General features: G+C 35.0%; 1 protein-coding gene across 1 annotated transcript in view; it reads left to right on the top strand.

The window, feature by feature from the left end:
• LEMD3 (LEM domain containing 3) overlaps positions 1-15939 on the top strand; it is a 58044-nt gene that overhangs the window by 38665 nt on the left and 3440 nt on the right. The window contains exons 5-10 of the mRNA XM_028531685.2: positions 6056-6135; positions 6222-6367; positions 7589-7690; positions 7797-7899; positions 8542-8720; positions 15018-15099. Of these exons, the coding sequence (XP_028387486.1) occupies positions 6056-6135; positions 6222-6367; positions 7589-7690; positions 7797-7899; positions 8542-8720; positions 15018-15099 (692 nt within the window). The remainder of the gene's footprint in view (positions 1-6055; positions 6136-6221; positions 6368-7588; positions 7691-7796; positions 7900-8541; positions 8721-15017; positions 15100-15939) is intronic.

Below are 15939 nucleotides of genomic sequence, written 5' to 3'. Positions count from 1 at the left end.
TTTGTGCCTCTATGAGTTTGACTACAATATGTACCTCATATAAATGGAATTATGCAGTATTTATCTTTGTGACTGGCTAACTTCACTTAGCATAATGTCCTCAAGGTTCATCCATGCTATAACATGACAGGATTTTTGTTTTTTAAGGCTGAATACTATTTTATTTTGTGTGTGTATGTGTGGGTACCACATGTTCTTTATCCCATTGATCTATTAACAGACATTTATGTTGTTTCCACTTCTTGGCTATTGTGAATAATACCACAGTGAACATAGAGGTGCAGATATCTCTTAGATCCTCTTTTCAATTCATAATCAATTTCTTTAGGGTCAGTTTCTGTACGTTTATTTTGTTCGTTTAGTCCAGCCATATTTCCTTGTTTCCTTTGTGTGCCTCGCTAGTTTGGGTTACAGCCGTATGCATTTGGTAACAGCCACATATCCCATTCTTTGTGCAGGAGGAAACCTCCAACAATGAACTCAGAGATTCTGGGGTCATCTGAAATCTTTTCTGTGCTTGCATGGTCTTGTGGGTATAAATTTCCAACTAGAGAGGTTTTGCAAGTCTTCTCCCGCCCCCAGTTTATAATTTCTTGCTCCCTCTGGTGTCTGACTGCTGTACTGCAGGTCCTCTGGAGTAAGAAGCTGCTTAGTTCTTTTTTGTTCCCAGCAGCCTCCACCCATCTAGACTGTGTCAGCTCTTGTCAGTACTCTGAGACAGATGCTACAGATACCAGTCTCTTGGGCAGCTCCCTGAGAAACTGGAACATGGAATACATGCTTCAACTCTTTTCTGCTCAGGGGGGAGCCATGAGTTTGGGGGTTTTTTTCCACTCACTCTATACTGAGCTCTGGAGAAAGAAAGTGGTGAGTGAAAATGTGCTAGTTCAGACAATTGCCTTTGTTCTTGGTGGCCACCAACTTGTTGCCCCCTTACCTGTCAATGCCTAATTCAGGCAAGACTGAAACCAGTCCCTCTGGTGGCCCCCTGAAAAGTCTGAAAATTAGATATATGGTCCAGTCTTCTCTTTCCACCTTCAAGGAGAATCCGGGAGTTGGGAATTTTCTTCTGGCTGCACCATGCTGTGCCAAGAGAAGGGGCTCTGGTGAATGAATGCTGTAGATTTTCCTCCTGATACTATGCAGCTAGTTTCTTTTGGGGTCTGTTTGGCTGCAGGAGTCTCTTAACTGGTTTTTGAATTTATTACAAAGGGAATTGGTCTGTATATTGTTGAATTACTGTCTCCTGGGGGAAAGAGGGCCTGGGACTTCCTATTCTGTTTTGCTGATGTCATCCACACTTTTAAAAAATTTACAATGTAGTATACTTCTAGGGCTTCCATCAAGGTTTGTTGACAGTATCTCTTGATACGCTTGCCAAAACATTTTACTTTATTTAATTACTTACATGTAGATAGCCAACAAATGTTAAGACAGTATAATATGATAGAGATTAGATGTGGATTCAGATTGTAGCACTGTCACATTAGAAGCTGTGTGTCTTGGTAAAGTCCCTTCACTTTTCTGTACCTGTTTCTCAGTGTGAAAGTAAAAATCATTAATACCTGTCAGAGTTGCTGGAGACTTAAGCGAGTGTATTAAAGTACTTAGCTCAGTGCCTGATGATTATAGTAGCTTCCTAATACATACTTTTTCGTGTGTTTCCTAACTAATTAAATCAGTGTCACTTGGAGAGGTTTTAAATAAGATGCTACCAAATTTGCCCCAACCTTATTCTTCATTTTCAGTTTTGATCTACAGTAAAGGCAAATTTGTTGGTAGTATAATAGCTAATTGGATAGCTAAAGAGTCAGTATACAAAAAGATCTTAAATAAGGAGGAGTATGATTATGAGGTTCCATTTCAGGGTATGGAAGGAGAATTACAAAATGGATTTTGGGGCTGGGGGCAAAGAAGGGATTAAATTGAGTAGGCTAAAGGGGACATAGAATGAAATATTCCAAGAAGAGGGCATGGCATGTGGGAATACAAAGCAAGCAACTGGTATCTTATGAGATACTTGGAAGTGTTTTTACTTCTAGCAGTAGGAAAAACTTATCCCACCCATTGCTTCCTTCCTGCTCTTTCTTTTTTTCCAGTTAAACCTTTTTCGTAATGGCACACATATGTGTTAGTAGTAAATTCCTGCAATGAGATTAATAAAACATTTCAGTAACTCCTAAAATCTACTGAGTACTATATTTGAAGGACTAAAGGAATGGGACCTAGGGTTTGGGGACAGGCTAGGGCTTGATCCAGTAGTTAAGTTGGAGCTGAAGAAGATGAAAGGGTTAATGTGGAAGGATGACTAACCTCTTCTCTTTCCTCTCTCCCAATCATTAGATTGCAGCTATGAGTCAGCAATAGAATGCAGTAAAGAAGAGAGGACCCAGAACCAGGGATGAAACAAGTCAGAGTCTAAGCCAGGCAGCAGGAGGGAACTAGAGATTACTTCTACTCGAGATAGGCAGCAAAGGAATTACTGAAAGCACCCATGCATGAATTGAGTTAGAATTGCTTGTATTGAATTTTAAGAACGAATTCATACTAAGGAACTCATTCTTAAAAGATTTTCATCTTTTCCCTGGAATTATTTTATGTTTCTTATTAGGTTTATTTATTTCTTCAGATTCAGTTGAATTTCTTATGTATATATTTGCAAACCATTTTGGATGGATCAGTTTCATTTCTTAGTTAAATGAAATTATTCAGAAATGGCATTAGCCTTTTATGTTTACATATATGTGTATGTTAGCTTTTTCTTGGAAATCTCATTTTCAGTTTTTCATATAAGATCGGGCATGTTAAGAGTGGTATGGCGGTAGACCATTTTCAGTTTTTCAAATGCTGCATGTATTTGACCTGGTTTCACCAGCAACACAATTATTGTATTCATTCAGGTGTAAATAAACCAAAGAATGTGTAGAACTCCTACAACTATAAGCTGATTTTCTCCCAACTTATGGTGCATTATAAGCACAGTATTAGTAAATGTTTAATGGAGTAAAATGAGTGATTAAGTAAACCTCAGTAAAATTTTATTTTCTTGAATTTGTTCTATACATTGTTTTTATTTTTCTCACTTTCTTCCTCAGAGGAATTTAAATAAATGTAACAATTAATTAAATAATTTAAGTATAATTTTTAAGTATATTTTATTGATTATGCTATTGCAGTTTTACCTATTTTCCCCCTTTACCCTCCCTCCATCCGGCACACCCCAGTCCTCCAGCATTCCCCCCGCTTAGTTCATGTTCATGGATGGTACATATAAGTTCTTTTTTGTTCTCTGTTTCCTATACTATTTTTGATCTCTCCCCGTCTATTTTATACCTAGCAATTATGCTTCTTCCCTGTACCTTCCCCCTGCCATTCCTCCCTTCCCCTCCCCACTGAAAATGTCCATTGCTCTGTTCTGTTTTTGTTCTAGTTGTTTGGTTAGTTTTTGTTTTTCTTTTAGGTGGTTTTTTTTTTCTTTGTTGATAGTTGTGAGTTTGTTGTCATTTTTCTGTTCATATTTTTTATCTTTTTCTTAGGTAAGTCCCTTTAACATTTCATATAATAATGGCTTAGTGATGGTGAACTCCTTTAACTTGGCCTTATCTGGGAAACACTTTATCTGTCCTTCCATTCTAAATGATAGCTTTGCTGGGGAGAGTAATTTTGGATGTAGGGCCTTGCCTTTCATGGCTTTGAATACTTCTTTCCAGCCCCTTCTTGCCTGCAAGGTTTCTTTTGAGAAATCAGCCGATAGGTTTATGGGAACTCCTTTGAAAGTAACTGTCTCCTTTTCTCTTGCTGCTTTTAGGATTCTCTTTATCTTTAATCTTGGGTAACTTAATGATGATGTGGCTTGGTGTGTTCCTCTTTGGGTCCAACTTCTTTGGGACACTGGGTTTCCTGGACTTCCTAGAAGTCTGTTTCCTTTGCAACAGGGAAGAAAATTAGAGAAGTTTTCCTTCATTATTTGTTCAAATAAGTTTTCAATTTCTTGCTTTTGTTCTTCTCCTTCTGGCACCCCTATAATTTGGATATTGGAATGTTTCAGGTTGTCCCAGAGGTTTCTAAGTCTCTTTACTTTTTTCAATTGTTTCTTCATTCTGTTCCAGTTGGATGTTTATTTCTTCCTTTTGTTCCAAATCATTACTTTGAGTCCTGTTTTCTTCCTGTCACTGTTGGTTCCCTGAATATTTTGCTTTATTTCATTTTGGATATCTTTCATTTGTTTTTTCATTATCTACCATGCTCAATCAGTTCTGTGAGCATTTTGATGACCAAGGCTTTAAATTTTCCATCAGATAGGTTGGCTGTCTCCTCCTCGCTTAGTTCTCTTTCTGAAGTTTTGCTCTGTTCTTTTATTTGGTCCATATTTCTTTGTCTCGGCACACCTGTGGTGTGGTTGTTCTGGTTGACTTTTTCTTTGGTTTCTTGGTTGTCGGAGTTCCATGCAGTTTGATTTTCTGGTACTTCTAGTTGTTTACTGATTTTAGATTGGTTGTTATCCTCCTTTTGGTTGTGTGAGGAAGTGAGGGGTTTCTACCTACACCCCCCCCTTAGCCAGAACTCTCCTCTTTTTCTAACTGCCTAATTTCTTTAGCATTGCATCTTGATTTTTGAGATTTTGAAGCTTCTTTTGCTCTATGAAAAGTTAAGAGGTCCCTCTGGTGGAACATTTAGGAAATACATAGTATTATATTGATGAAAAGATAAAGATTGGGTTTTTGTTTTCCCTCCTCCTTCCTCTCCCCGCCAGTACCTTCCAATTTTATTTTCGAAAAGAGAACTCCAGGACGATCAGGGCAGACTCAGAGATTTACTGATATAGATTGGCTTTTAAGGTAAATGGTGGGAACTTTGTGTGATACCTTTCCAGTAGAACAATGTAATGAACAGGTGGTTCATTTCCTAGGTCACTTTCAAAACCTATTTAATCTTTAAAACAATGAATGTGCTTAAGATTTGTGGGGGAAAAAATAGGAAAGAAGATAGCTACAAATGTGCCAAATTATAGGGCTGGATAGACTTTTATGTCCTAGCTTAGAATGCTAATCACTGTTAATAAAATTGTGTTTTTAGAGAAGAGTAATTGTTCTTAGAAATTAAGTAAGGGAGAAGTTTCATAATAATTACACTTTATCTAGTATAGCAAGTCCTTGAACAATATTATTTCATTATAAAGTTGATGAAATGACATAGGAACTTGCTGTATATAAATACATTAAAATGTATTTTAATACTCTTTTCAGATAATTGTAGATATTCTGTGATACCACATTACCACTAATAGTTTCTTAATGATTAGTTTCATTGTGGAGTTTGAAACTATATCTGAACTTTTTCATACTTAGTCTTTAAAGTCTGTTGGTATATTTTGTACTAGAATGGATCTTTTACCTGTGCAAAATTTTATAATTCATTCGTTCATCATTTAGAAAATACTGGTTTACTGGTTATATAGATCTTCCAGATGTTGACACATTTTATTATGCCATACCCAAAAGTCAACCATTAATATCACACCAGTCTCATTGTAAGGGGTTTTGAATATTGTGGAGCTGCCAAGCTCATGGTTATGGATACAAGTGTTTCAGAACTGTACTTAATTGCTTGAAAGCTTGAATTTTATCATTAGTGCTATACAGTCAATTGTTTTTCTTGAGTTGTCAGGCTTTATTCACTTGTTGAGAAAATATCTGTGAAAACAGCCAAGTCTGAATACTGTGTCATTTGTTCATCTAAAGACAGTGTTCCATTTTTTTAAAGTGGCTAATTCACTCTTTTGATGATACTTTTAAAAAAGGAAGTTACTTAAAAAATAAAATCCCAAATCTATAAATATAAAAAAAAAACAAAAATGGAACATAGCGAAATATTAACAGTGGTTACTTAGGGTGGTAGGGAAATGGTCATTTTTTTCTTTACTTTCTGTAATGATAATATATTTTTGTTATGCTATATAGTTTTAAGTGTTATGAAGATTATATTATAGGACAGTTTACACAGAGTCAACTGAATGGGAATTATTAATTATTATGATCTCTATTTTTCTTATTAGGATTTAGGTCCTGAATATGAAGATATATTTAACATCTCATTACAGTGGATTTTTGAAAATGGAAAAGATGTTGGAATAAGGTAAAAGATTTGATTTCCACTTTGATCATTTTGTAGTGTAAAAAGTGATTTTGCCTCTAAACTTTCCCTTAATTATTTTTAAATAGGTGTGTTGGTTATAGCCCGGAGGAACAGTTGACAAATATAACTGATGTGCAGTTTTTGCAATCTACAAGACCACAGATGTCTTTTTGGTGTCGTTTTCGACGTGCTTTTGTTACTGTCACTCACAGGTTATTGTTGTTATGTTTAGGTAAGTTGTTAGGATGAGAAAGAGATACCTTGTATTGTAGAATTTTTGTGTTTGTGTTTCACCAAATGCCAGGTTTGAGAATTTATTTCTGTGATAGTTGCCATTATAAATCACATCCAAACGTCTTTGCTAAGGTATAATAAAATTGAGCTTTTTAAAAATAATGTCAGCATCTGTTTAGAAAACAGTGGTTATTAGGGGAAGCTGGAATTAAACTTTGTTGTACAAATGTCAAAGAAAAAGGTATAGTGCATAGATGGAAATCTACTTTAGAAAACAGATTAGGAAAATATAAAAATTAAGTTTAATTTTAAATAAAACATTATGAATTAAGTTTATTAAAATTATTCTTAATTTTGAATATATCATGTACCTGAATGAAAATTTTCATTAACATTCCTAGAACAACAATAACAAAAATTTAAAGATTCCTAGATTTTGTTACTATTTTGATTGTTAATAAGAGTTTAGGAGTTATATTTTTGTTGTTGTTGTTCAATGCCTTTAAAAATATTTTACCTGCCCCCGGCTGGCGTAGCTCAGTGGATTGAGCGCGGGCTGGGAACCAAAGTGTCCCAGGTTCGATTCCCAGCCAGGGTACATGCCTGGGTTGCAGGCCATGACCCCCAGCAACCGCACATTGATGTTTCTCTCTCTCTCTCTCCCTCTCTCTCTCTCTCTCTCTCTCTCTCTCTCTCTCTCTTTCTCCCTCCCTTCCCTCTCTAAAAATAAATAAAATCTTAAAAAAAAAAAAAAGAAAATCTCTTAAAAATATATTTTACCTAAAAAATAAGGTGTGGTATGTTTATTCTCATTAGATTCACTTTTCTAGTAATTTAAAGCTGTAAAGGAAAAGTGTGTGAAACATAGTTATGTTATTTTGTTTTCAGAAATTAATAGAATTTAAATGTTGAGTTGTCATAATTGACACATAACAAAATTTTAAAAAACTTAAAAATTGAAAAAAAAAGTTCAGTTGTCAACCTAATGTAAGAAGTGAGATTAAGATAAACTGGACTATATTTAATATAATTTTTTCTATGTAGTTTTAATTATGTAGCAGATTGAACCCACCATTAAAGGCTCAGTCCATTATCCCATCATGGCAGTTAAAATAATCACTGTAGAAACTGTCATAAGTTTTCTTTTTCTTTTTGCAATAAATGTTATTGAATGCTACTGACCACAATTTTTAAAATTCAAAATATATGAATATTGCAGGGGTAGTGATGGTTTGTGTCGTTCTGCGTTACATGAAATATCGCTGGACAAAAGAGGAAGAGGAAACAAGGCAGATGTATGATATAGTGGTAAAGATTATAGGTATAGTATTTTTAAAAATCTAAACAATTTCTAGAATGTCATTACATAATAAACTATAACATGATAACCAGTGATTCATTTGTAAATATGTTTTATTTATTTACAGATGTTTTACGAAGTCACAATGAAGCTTGCCAGGAAAACAAAGATTTACAACCTTTCATACCTATTCCACATGTACGAGATTCGTTAATACAGCCTCATGACAGGTGTGTTCAAAGCATTATGAAGTGAAGTAAATAAGAATATTCATGTTTTCTGTAGTTGTGAAAATTACATTGAGAGTTATGACCCTTCTCAGCTAGATCTGTTTTGCTCTACAGGCTTTATTTTTGTACTTGAAACTCTTTCTGAATTCTTTTCTGTTACCTTCCTGATTTTGAGTTGCAAAATGGACAGCTAATTTTCTAAATCATTCTCACTCTAATAGATTTGATTCTTGTTGTCAATTTCTATCTTCCTTTACTTTCATCTTGATTAAAAAGACAGTAACCAGTGATGTTTCATTAGTAATGTTTCCAAATATTTTGTTAACAAAGCTTTTTAAGTAGCAGAAAAAATAACTTTTTGAAAATAAAAGATGATGCCATATGCTAAAGCAGCGTTTTTAACCCTAGTAATACATCGGGGTAACCAGTGGAAATTTGGTGGGGGGTTATTGATGCTGTGCTCCACCTCTAGAGATTGAAATTCAGGAAATGTGAGGTGAGGTTCTGGCATCTAAATCTTTTTTGAAAAACTCCATAAGCAGTGAAAAAAACATCTAGAGTTAACAGTAATCAATACCTTATATTACTAATATTTGAAAAAGATGACAAGCCAAGATGATAGTCATTTTGTTCGCATAATAGGAGAAAAATGAAGAAAGTCTGGGATAGAGCTGTTGACTTCCTTGCTGCTAACGAGTCTAGAGTTCGCACAGAAACACGAAGAATAGGTGGTGCAGATTTTCTAGTTTGGCGGTGGATCCAGCCTTCTGCATCCTGTGACAAAATATTAGTAATGCCTTCTAAAGTATGGCAAGGTCAAGGTATGTATTGTTAAACAACAAAAAGTGCAAGTGTAAATTTTATGTTATTTTTCAATTACAAAAGTCTTAATATTGTTTAAAATAGTTCAGTTGAACAAGATACAAAAGTAAAGTTCCCCTTCCAGTTTCATTCCATAGAAGGAATTAGTGTTAGGTTTTTTAATATCCTACTTTCTCCTGGCTAATAAAAATTTAAATGATTTGTCTTTATTATAATAGAATACTATATACCTTATTTTGATTTTTTCCCTTTTCACTTAATAGAATAATTTAGTTATTATAGATTTACTTGTACTCTTCCCCCTACTTTTCTATGCAAATAAGACATATAACTTATGTTTTATACATGTATAGTCTGTCCAGAAGGTGTCCAGCCATGTAATATGAAAAATAGAGTCATTTATTAAAGGAGATACAAGAGACATTGTACATAGGACAATGACACCTCAGTCCCTTTCAAAGTAGGCACCTTGGGACCTCACACAGTTCTCCCAGTTGCAATCAGCTGCACCGTCATATTTTCCTGAATCTTACCAATATTCTGAAGTAGTTTCCCTTTCAAAGGTAATTTCAGTTTTGGGAAAAACCAGAAGTCTCACGGGGTGCCAAATCTGGGCTATAATGGGGCTGAATCACCTGGGTAGATTGATGTTCCACCAAAAACTCTGCACAAGATGCATGAACGGGTACATTGTTGTGATGAAGCTGCCAATCACCAGTTTCCCATAGCTTTGGCCTTCTGAATTGTCTGGATAGTTTCCAGAGAGGAATGTTGAAGCTTAATGCAAAATTTGATGCAGATTCGGTGCTGTACTTGCTCAGTCATTTTGAATGTGATGGCCACACAGTCAATACACATACTCACTCAATGGGCATCTACTGCCCCCATGACTTGTACAGTGAAGTCATCATTGTTCATATATGTACATTCTAGCCCACTCTCCTTGGCTGCCAGGTTGTATCAGTGTCATGCAAACCGTTCTCGTTACATTAACAGTGGCTGGACTTTTTCTGGATAGAACTTGTGTGTGTGTGTGTGTGTGTGTGTACAGCAATGTGAAACATATAAAATCACAAGTTTTTAACTGCCCTTTTTTCCAATTTTGCTTGCCTCCCTCTTTTCTCTTCTACCTGTATATCCCCTGTGCCAAATAGTTTTTGTGGAAATCTTTGCATATAATGTTTTTTTAATGTTTGCATCGTTGCAAAAAACATGTATATGTAAGTATATAGGAGGGGTTAGTTATTGGTTTCTTATGTAACCAAATTTCTGCTAGTGATAACTGTTACCTCACTTGAATTTTTGGTATCCTAATGGCTAGTAGAAAGGTAAAATCTCATGGTTAGTTTAATTTGTATTTTAGGACTAGTAGTGAGTTGAGTTTCTTTTATTCTTCTTGTCAGATAAAAACATACTTATCATTATTTGCTAAGCATAGCATGTATGGAAAAGGTTAGTTAATTATTTTGAAATTATTAAAAAAAACTCAGTCTCTCCCTTTTTTCTAATTTCCACTTTCAAACAGCTTGAATAATAAGCTTACATAATTATGGCATAAATATGAAACTTTGATATTGCCAAAGAGTACACTAAACAGTATACTATTTGCTTTAAAGGGTGCATGTAAAGGGCCTTTTGACATTGGGAATGGAGAATTCAAAGCCACTTCATATCTGATTGCCTTGATGCCTGGTTATAAGTGGTATGGAGTCTTAGCCTGATCTCTTCATAGAGCCAGCAGTTGGTACTCATGTATGCATTTGAAGTTCTAGAAAAGGCCATATTTTGTTCTTAGGAAATTTTTAATCATTATAGTTTGTCTTATTTTTTAAAATGTGAGACTTTTTGAGACTAATCTGAAGATAATTTCTTGACCAAATAATAATCCATCTTATTCTTATATATTAGCGGTATGATTTATTAAGTGTGTTAAATTGGATGTTCTATAAACTCTAGGATTTAAAACCACAGACTGTTATTTTTACTTTGTCATTTTCTGTAGCCAGGACTATACAAGAGTGATATAATACAAGTTTATCGGTTATAGTAGTGGTAATATTAACATAAATTGATAGAAAATTTTAAAAGCGTCATACTACTTTTTATGTTAGTGTTTTATCAGGGTTCCAGTTCCAGTGTATTAAATGTTCATAAACTAAATGCCGAGTACTGAGCTATCTTAATTAGAATATTTCTAAATGGGCTATGTAAAGAATTGTACATTTAACCTCCTTTTACTTAACAGTCTTTGATAAACAGTTACAGGGGTTTGGAACCTAGAAAGGAATTGAGAGTAAAACAAGATACCTGTTACTGATACCTGTTAGTTCCTGGCGGCAGGATATCCTTAGGTAGAACTTAGTAGCTATTTGTTTGAAGTATATCCATTCAGTTTTCAGATGGTTATGATGGTAAAACAATCTATAGACTTTGCAGCAAGAGAGATTGGAAATCTTTTAAGAGTTTATCATAATAGGAATTGTTACAGGAAGCTAATATTCCTTAATGATAGCTGTACATCTTTTGCCCCATTTTAAGAACATATAGCTCTAATATAGAGAATTTCATTTGAGCATTATGTTTTATGCCACTAAGTGTATAGTCTATCTAAATATAGCTGACTCTGAGCTAGCTTTTAAAAAAATTAACACATAAAATGAATGTAGCTTTTGTTTAAATATAACTGAACAGAAATGTTATGCTGTATATATATGGTTGTATACTGAGAGTTTCGGTAGTTGATGTAAAAAGATAGTTTAACTTAGGAATAAGCTTAATGTTTCTCCCCCTATAAATGCCATTATTTAATTAAAAGGTATATGGTTGGAGGGTTGGTAATTACAGTAGTCTTACGAATTCACTACCATTACAAGCTGTCATCATTTAATAGTATTTTCCCTAGTAACTGCTAAATAATTGATGCTATTGAATTAGTTTAGTTTCTAAAAGACAGTTATATATAAATTAGATGATTATATAACATTAGTATCTCTAAAGGTATTTTAGAGCACCAGTTAAAAATCAAACAGTACCACAGCCAGAGAACTATTTATGCTCTGACAGATGTGTTTGGAACAAACAGCATTGGAAGGATCCCGAGGTGGTTTCTGAGATATTTGAGATGTATCATTCAGTAACTACAGTATCCCTGTTTGGCCCAGGAGGTGATTACAATTTGGTTAGGGGGCCAAAGCATCTAAAATCAGTTTGATCTTTAGAACTACTTTCTGACTAGAAATGAGGAGGAATAGCTACTCGTAGCTCTGTTATTTTATGGAAACTTGGGTCGAAGCTAGCGTAAGGTGGTATGAGTTTTTCTCCTCTGACTCATTCACTGCTTTCTCAGGCCAATACCAAAATTTCAAGGAAGTCAGATTGCCTGCAACTAAAAGGTCACCTAAGAACAGAACCTATACACTGTTAGAAAAGTCTGAAAGGTACTAGAGGTTCACAGACTTTCTTGATCTGTGGTTTGGCAAAGATTTTTCGTATCCAATGACATTTCCTCCTCCCCATGTCAGGCATTGCCGAAGACATCACACCCCAGATATTTCTTATCACTAGATACTTCTGAAATCTTTAATTGATACACCCTGGTCTTTAACCATAAACTCATCCTTTCAACTCTTCTGCTTTATATATTTGGAGTTTTTTAAACTCCTCAGAATCTCATTTCTTTAATGTCCCTACTTTCTCCAGTTATTCATCCTTCTTCCTATCTTCTTTTTCTGTCCATTTTAGCTTCCATGATTCATCTTTCTGTCACTCTCTAGCTAGTATCCTTAGGTCATCACCCCTCCTTCTTCTTACGCTGCTAAATTCCAACTAAGAGTGAAACTTTTTGTTTCTGCTTGTCTATGTGCAAGTGACTGAGCACAGCAGGAGAAAAATCATACAACTTGACTAACTAGTATCTTCCTAAACAGTTAACTTCAATTAGGTGCTCAGCACTACCAGACTTGAATGTTCTTACCATATTTTACTAGTCACTTCACCTTCCTCCTCTATTCAATAACAATTTTAGATTTCTTCTCCTTTCCAAACCTTTGCCCTTTTTTTCTTTCTTGATTCTAAGTCAACGACTCAAGTAGAAGCTGTGAGATTGTACCTACCTCAGATTTCCATCACCAAATCCATAAAATTACCAGAATCTGTACTCATCCTCACTTTATATTGGAATTGAGGAGCTGTGTCATTTAACAGAGACCCTAGTCGTTACCTTGTCTTCTCAAGTGCAGGGTCTGGCAGAAGTAATGCCTGCTAGAGTGTGGTTGGTAGGGTAATAATATGGGTGTAATAACTTACAAAGTTTTAATTTGAACATTTCACCTAAAATGTGATATGGTGTACTTGAATGTGATATTGTTATGTCACAGAACTACATGCTTATGATTTTGTAATAAAAAGGGGGCATTAATTTGTGCTGGACCCTGTACTGTTTTCCCTTACTCTTCCCTTACTGTTTTGTATTCCTGCTTTCATTGGATCTCTTTTTTTTTTTTAAATTTAATCCTCACCTGAGGATACATTTATTGATTAGAGAGGGAGAGAGAGAAAGAGAAACATAGATTGGTTGCCTCCCATATGCACCCTGACTAGGAATTGAACCTGTAACCCAGGTATGTGCCCTGACTGGGATCGACTCACAGCCTTGGTTTTCTGGATGTTGCCCCAACCAACTAAGCCACTAGGCCAGGGCACTGATGGATCTTTTCATCAGCTCTTAAACAGGCTGTAGTCTCTCTCATCTTTAAAATGGCGGTGTTGAGCTCTACATTTTCCTGTAGCTATTAACTGTATCTCAGCTATTTATAGCCAAATAGCATTATATAGTTTACTCACAAACTTTACTTTTTCACCTATCAGTTATTCTTCAGCTGACTCCAATCTGTTTTCCATCTCCATCATTCTAAAGAAACAGCTCTCAAACTTCCACATTGGTAAATCTGGTGGATTTTTTTTTTCTTCTGTCCTTATTTTACTTAGAACTGTTAATGATTTAGCCTGCCTAGAAACTTCCTTTTGGTTTTGGGGCTGCCACTTTTTTCTGGTTTCCTTGTACCTCGAATCATTTCTTCAGCCTTCTTTTCTTGGACCTCTAGGTATTAAGCGTCTCAAGATTATCTTCTTTTCTCATTCTTCCTGTCTCCCTAGATGATCTCATGCTGTGGCTTCATTTACTGTATATATATATATGTTGATAACTCCCAAATTTACATCTTGAGCTTATTCTTCTGTTCCAGTTTTCAGATTCTTAAACCCAGCAATATACTTAACTTTCTCAACTAGGGGAGGGGCACCACAAATTCAACATGTGTGTGAACTCAGTATCTTTTCTCTGCAAACTGACCTTTCCTGTAGTGTTCCTCCTGTCTGGTTAATGATACCTCTCCTTAGTTGGTTCTGCCATAAATCTGGGAGTCACCCATAACCTCTCTTTCAGCCCCCTCCATTTGCAGTTCTTTAAATGAATCACATCAGATGTATTCCAAAATATGTTCCAATGCTATCCACTAATTTCCACATGCAAGGTTGGCCTGTCTTATCCAAATTATTATCATTTCCCTTTTAGACAATTCTAATAACCTGCTAACTGGTCTCCTTGTGTTCACTTTTGCTTATACCTAAGTGATTCTCCACATGGCAGACTTTTTAAAATTAGTAACTTTAAAAGACAGATTTCATCATATTATTCATTCCTCTCCTGAAAATGTTTGAGTGGCTTTCTGTTGCCCTTATGGTAATGTGTAAATACTTTAATGTGGCCTGCATGGTCCTGAACAATCTGACATCTCTCTCTTCAGGTTTACCTTTCTGTTGTCCTTATTCTGACCACAATGGCTTTTAGTGACTTGAATAGACCAAGCTTCTACTTGCTTCATGGGTGGTATATAAGCTATATCACCTTTCCTTGCAATGTCCTTTACACCTCTCTTCATTCTGCCTATTTTTATTCATTCTTTAGGTCCCAGCATAAATTTCACTGCCTTGATGAAGTATTATCTGATACTTTCAGACTTAAGCTTAAGTTACTTAGACAGCTTTCTGTACTGTTCTTTTTTAGAATTTACCACAATTATGATTTCTTTGGTGACACTGTTTCACATCTCCCCCTCTAAACTGTAGAGCAATGCATGTATGAGAGCAACAACTCTCTTATTCACCTTAACATCCAGGGTTCTGTCTGCCTCATAGTAAGAGCACACAGTGGATATTTTTGAATGAACTGAATGAGTGAATACCTTTTCAATAAAATGGAATAAGGGCAAATAGTAAAACTAATTTGTTTTTTGTAGCATTTCATTTAGATAGAAGAAATTCACCACCAAACAGTCTGACACCGTGTCTCAAGATTCGAAATATGTTTGATCCAGTTATGTAAGTGTTATGATCAGGAGTATATGTCATTTTTATTTGGAATATTTGGCCAATAAATCAGTTTTATGCTATGTCTATAATTGAAAGAGGTCTTTTTTTCCCTCATTCTCTATCTGTAGAAATGTTAATATTTTTCTTTTGTTATATTCCAAGCAAAGGATTGGCCAAAAGGCACAGATATACAATGATTTATAAAACTTTTGTAGATCTTTGTATTCACTGTGAATTTCCATGGCAGACCAGTGCTCAGGTCGAACTAATGACACACATACAGACAGTACTCTTTATTAGACGTGTAAGTCATATTTGCCAGTGTTCTTTGCCTCGTTTGGCAGTAGAGATAAAAAATATCTGCTATTTTAAATTTCTAATCTTACTATAAAAAAATCTCTACAAAGATGTTACATACCTTCTCTTCTACAGCCCTGTTCATCCGCATGGTATTTAAGAAAGTTTTTTGTCCATTTGATATTTGAGAAACTTTTTTGTCTATATAATTACAGCAGTACATGCATCCAGAGAATAGCACAGTCTAAAGTTTCTGCTTTATAATCCATAATACTTCACATAGAAACTGCTATAATCTTTAGAATTTGCTTCTTGGAGGCAGCCACTTACCTGTTCAATGATATGACAGATTCTGGTTTTGTTTTTTTTTTAATCCTCACAGTGGAAATTGTTTAATAAAAGTACCTGTAAGTTCCAACTAATAACTTATTTATTTAGAAATAACTCAAGAAATAATTGATATGATGAGATTCCAAATAAGTGACAGGAAAGTCAAAAGCATGGGGAATACACAGCCTCTGTTTTGCAGATATAGAAAAAATCAGCAAGGTA

This window comes from Phyllostomus discolor, chromosome 2 (assembly GCF_004126475.2).
Source record: "Phyllostomus discolor isolate MPI-MPIP mPhyDis1 chromosome 2, mPhyDis1.pri.v3, whole genome shotgun sequence".
Taxonomy (NCBI): domain Eukaryota; kingdom Metazoa; phylum Chordata; class Mammalia; order Chiroptera; family Phyllostomidae; genus Phyllostomus; species Phyllostomus discolor.
The sequence above is the reverse complement of the archived record's forward strand: the minus strand, read 5'-3'. Positions and strand labels throughout refer to the sequence as shown.